This window comes from Montipora capricornis, chromosome 11 (assembly GCF_036669925.1).
Source record: "Montipora capricornis isolate CH-2021 chromosome 11, ASM3666992v2, whole genome shotgun sequence".
In the NCBI taxonomy this organism is placed as follows: Eukaryota; Metazoa; Cnidaria; class Anthozoa; order Scleractinia; family Acroporidae; genus Montipora; species Montipora capricornis.
Window position 1 is genome coordinate 28,241,173 of NC_090893.1, and position 5,000 is coordinate 28,246,172.

Genomic DNA, 5,000 nt, shown 5'->3' on the forward strand with positions numbered 1-5,000 from the left:
ATGCAAATTTTCTCATAAAAGGACTTCAACTGCAGGCTACATCTCAGGTTTAAGTGTGTGGCACATTTCGAGGAGAGCATACAGAAAAGACGTATTTGAACAGCGCAAAGAAAGGAAAGGAAAGGAACTTTATTTAAGTGTCTAGTCGCTCTAGCGCTGGAGCGCTAATTGGGGACACTGTAAACTGAAATGAACAATGAAAGTAAATCAAGTCAAATGTCGGTTTTTGAGGAGAGGGGAAACCGGAGTACACAGAGAAATCCTCTCGGTGCAGAGTAGAGAACCAACAAACTCAACCCACATATGACGCCGAGTCCGGGAATCGAACCAGGGTCACATTGGTGGGAGGCGAGTGCTCTCACCACTGCGCCATCCCTGCAGCCCAACGATTCTTTTTTTCCATCGCAGTTATAAACGTAATTTCAGCAGTAAAATTAAAGCAAAGCATGAAAAACTCAGGCTTAAAGGGGATTTGAACCGATGACCTCTGCGATACCCATACAGGGCTCTACCAAATGACCTGTCAACTCCTTCATTCCCGATATCGAAATGTTCATTCTCCTAACTAGTACCTCGATTCCTTTGTTGGGTAGTCATGAGAATTTGGCGTTACATCAAAATCACACCTCTTAAGCTGACAATAATCTTCATTCTCAATACCCATCTGACTGACATTTCATTGAAATTGTGAAGCGAATTTACATACTGATCACTCGTGAAAGGGTTGAGTAAACTGGGAGTTGGTCATTTTATGAGTTCACAAACAGTAGGAGAAGTAGTTATGAGGACTATACGAAAGATGTCCCGTGGGGTGCTATTAAGTACGAGTGGTCGACATGGATTTAATCTTCTGAATGGCCTACTGATCAGTGAAACTACATCAATAACTACCTACAGTAGTCAAATTGAAGAAGCTGAAGTGCTGAAACTGGTATACCTAATCGCTAGATCACAAAGGTTACTACACTAAGGAATAACAATATTGTTAAGGAGAAATAAGCTGTACCTTCCCTCCTTGTTTTTCATACAGAAATTCGCATTTTAACCCCTCCCCTATTGAGGCTAAGGCTATGAGGATTTTTCCGTTACTGCTAAGGTAACGTTTATAACAGCGAGAATCGAAAATTTTAACATGCTTCTGTCTACAATTCAAATGTACGTCTTTCATGTACATATAGCCTCTTGACTGTCAATAGTGATGGGTGCGTTTCGATTTGTCTTGTGACAAAAGGTGAGGGCTGGTTTATATTGTCAGTGAAATTTGTCTACGGTTCTGTTCTGTTGGCGCTGTTGTCAAGCAGCCATCTGTGAGGTGTGGGTAGCGCTTGGCAACGGTTTACCAACCGCGGTGTTATTCCTGGGTTCAAACCATTTTCAATCAATAATGAACCATAAAATTTTTGTTTTTTCCAAAAAAATTCAATAATCAAACTTGCCTGTCCGCGATACGAACACAGAACTGTAATCTTTGCCGGTGGAACTCCCTTAAGGCAAAGGGACTTTGCAACCTCGGAAATCTTCCCAGCTTCGCAATAATTCAGTTTGCTGTGTGAGCTTGGCGAATCCTTCTCATGGGCGGTGTGTGTCCAAAAGTACATGCTTTCGGTGACACATTGAGGTGTGATATTGCCTTTCACGAGCTGAGAAAGGATAAAAAAAACCAAAGTCGGTTACCTATCGTTAATGAGTCAAGAAAAAAATAATTCCACCAAAAGTATTACGTTTCAATTTGCTAGGCCTTAAAGTCGGTAAGGTGACGAGTGTCCTTCTAAACTGCTAGGAATGATATTATTGAAATTTGCATATGTATTAAGAGAGATGGTGATTAAATTAAAGCAACTAAGCAGTACTACCCTGAGGTGCTGTTTATCATGCTGCATAACGTGGTTCTAAATTTTGATGCTGTCGATGAAATCCTAAAGTATAACATTCAAACGAAAGCTACTGAGCAGTTCTTTTCTTTGGTGCTGTTTATTTTGCTGTACAAGAACGTGATAACTTTTGATTCTATGGATGAAATCCTAAAGTGTGATCATTCAAATGAAAGCTACTGAGCAATACTTTCCTTAGGTGTTCTTTATTATGTAAGAGCTGATTCTATCTTTTGAGTCTGTGCGTGTAAGCCTAAGGTGTGATCATCCATGAAAGCTACTGAGCAGTGCTTTCTGAAGCAGTGTACCATGCTCTTCAAGGTTATTCTAACTTTTGTGTCTGTGGGTGCAAACATTCCAATGAAAGCTAATATGCTTATGTCGCCTGTCTTTAAAATACCAAGGTATGACCATTGTCAAGACATTACAAAATGAGATAACAAAAAAAAAAAAAAAACCTCAGCTACTTACTTTGTCATTTGTCTCGAGTTCCTGGTATATCTTCAGTTCACGTAGCAGGTCAACAAATTCGTCCCTCATTCGACACTGGTATTGAAGTTGCTTTAAAGGCAGGTTGCAGTTCACGAGTCTCTCAAACATGGACAAGTCCAAATTGTGGCGTTTCCTGAGCGCAAAAAAGTGTACGATGGGTTTCAACTGCTTGTGGTCCCCGATCATGATGAGGTGTTGAACAGAGGGAGGAATAACAGCAACAAGCTGCCCTTCGAGAATCTCTGCAGCTTCCTCCACGATCATAACCGAGGGCTTTATATCAGCTGATGAGAGAATCAGAGTTTTCTTTCTAAGATCGTATCCCATTCAATTTAATTTGGTTACTAACTACAAAGAACGGTAGGTTAACTTTGTAAATGTAAATGTAAATGTGCGCTCAGTTGACCGCTCCCAACAAGGGCTTTTCAGGATCAACCGGCTCAACGGGATCGGACCGAATGCATGTGAAGGCGCCCATGACTGCCGCCATACGATCCATGTGTGATCTCGGAGCACCGCAAACCCAGCCAGATGAAATTGACTGGGAGTCGATTTTGAGGAGGGAGGAAAACCGGAGTACCCGGAGAAAAACCCTCAGAGTCAGGTTGAGATCGACTGAAACTCAGCCCACATACGACCCGAGGCCAGAGTTGAACCTGGGTCACAGAGGTGGGAGGCACGATTGATGACCACTAAACCACCCTGACTGACCCTTTCCTCTCTTGATAAAGTGTGAAGCTGTTTGTTTCTTTTTGTTTGTTTTACATTTCTTTGGCGCCCTAAGAATATAATGAGTGGTAAGATTTCATATCATAGCAGTAACGAACATCACTTAACCCTTGTATTCCCCCGATCGAAACGTTCATTCTCCCAACTATAGCCAGGTGATCTGGTGACGTAATTCGAAGGACTGGGAAGAAAAATTTTAAAGCCGTATCCCACAACCGCGCGCGGCCTTCGGTGTTGTTTCCAAACTCCCTGCAGTATTTCCATCGCCAAAACTCAACAGATCATTCCGTGTCTACCACATTTCCTGTTACTGAATGAACATTCAAGTAGACCCGACAAGATTTAACCTCGCCTCTGCCATGCTGAATTCGAAAATAAGGCCGCGCGCGGTTGTGGGATACGGCGTTAAAATTTTTCTCCCCAGTCCTCCGAATTACGTCACCAGATCCCCTGGAGTACCATGAATTTCTTCGTTGGGTAGTCATGAGGATTTGGTGTTATATCAAGATCACACATCTTAAGCTGATAATATGCTTCATTCCCAATACCTGTCTGACTGACATTTCATTGAAATTGTGAGGAGGGTTTGCATGTATTTGTTAGAACTACAATCAAAAGATTCTTTTTATGTCGACGACTGACTCTTAATAACGTGCTACAAAACGTCTTTCATATATTGTCTCTTCATATCAACATCTACGAGTTTACTGTCAACTTTCAAAAAGACCAGCATATATCCAGTTGCCTCGATAGCTCAAATGCTAGAGCACTGCACCAGAAACGCAGAGGTCATGAGTTTAAATCCCATTGAAGGCTTCCTTTTGCATGCTTTATTTAGTTACTGCTAGAGCAACGGCAATAATCAGAATCTAAGAATTTTTGTACGGCGGTTGTTCTGAAAAGTGTTGTAGAATGTTCCAGTAAATCTCGCTTTTCGATGGTTTTAAAAACACCCTTGATCAACTCGCTCAACCCCTGACGCAGTTGCTTCAATTTCTAAACCCTTCAGCCATCAGTTCTACCAGACATAAGTTTCGAAATGTTTAAACACAGAGTATAGCTAGTCAGAAAAGAGAGTCCTTTCTTTCCATCCCAAAATGCAAACGATAAAGGAGACTCTGCTATAGCAAGGCAGGAGTCAGGACGGCTTAGCGGTTATCAATTATGTCTTCCACCTCTGCGTCCCGGGTTCAACCCTAGGCCCCGTACCCCGTGGTCGTATATGGGCTGAGTTTCGGTCGATCTCAATCTGACTCCAAGGGTTTTTCTCCGGGTTCTCCGGTTTTCCTCCCTGAACAACATCGCCTCTCAGTCAATTACATCCGGCTGCGGGCGGATACCCTCGATAGGGATAACCTCTGGTATCCTTCCCTTTCATTGAATTGAGAAAATCGAACGGATAAAGTTGGTGTGTTATGTTATGTTATGTAAAGACAAAACCTAGTTTACCTAAATCAGTGTTTTACCTAATAAGTTTGCCCGCAAAGTTGCACCTGTGACCGTCATCCCAATGACATGGCATTCCTTCATCACTTCAATGTCACGCTGATTCCGTAGTTCTTGGAGCTGGTGATGCAACTGTGAGGAGATATTCACTTATTACATAGACAGGAGTGTTTTACTGGAAAATACACCACTCATAAAATTCATACGAAACTTCATTCGGGACCCGAGTGGCGTATTTTCCATATCCTCACTAGTGAGGATATTGATCATGTCATTTGCTCCACCTTTGCATTGTTGTCTGTGCAAAAAGGCAGTGAAAAATGGCGAGCAATAGATTCTTGAAATTGACGTAAAATCCTTCTCTGAGAAACAAGAAAATGCTAACACGAAGAATAAAACTTCATACAACTTAAAATTATTCAAGGAGTTCCTTGCAAGTGAAGAAGAAATTCCTGCCGACGA

At 41.9% G+C, this 5,000-nt stretch overlaps 1 protein-coding gene across 1 annotated transcript in view; it reads right to left on the minus strand.

The window, feature by feature from the left end:
* The window catches only part of LOC138025071 (NFX1-type zinc finger-containing protein 1-like), a 57,620-nt gene that overhangs the window by 13,347 nt on the left and 39,273 nt on the right, over window positions 1–5,000 (minus strand). The window contains exons 18-20 of the mRNA XM_068872324.1: window positions 4,559–4,670; window positions 2,343–2,647; window positions 1,437–1,640 (exon numbers count right to left, since the gene is read on the minus strand). Coding sequence (XP_068728425.1) covers window positions 1,437–1,640; window positions 2,343–2,647; window positions 4,559–4,670 — 621 coding nt within the window. The remainder of the gene's footprint in view (window positions 1–1,436; window positions 1,641–2,342; window positions 2,648–4,558; window positions 4,671–5,000) is intronic.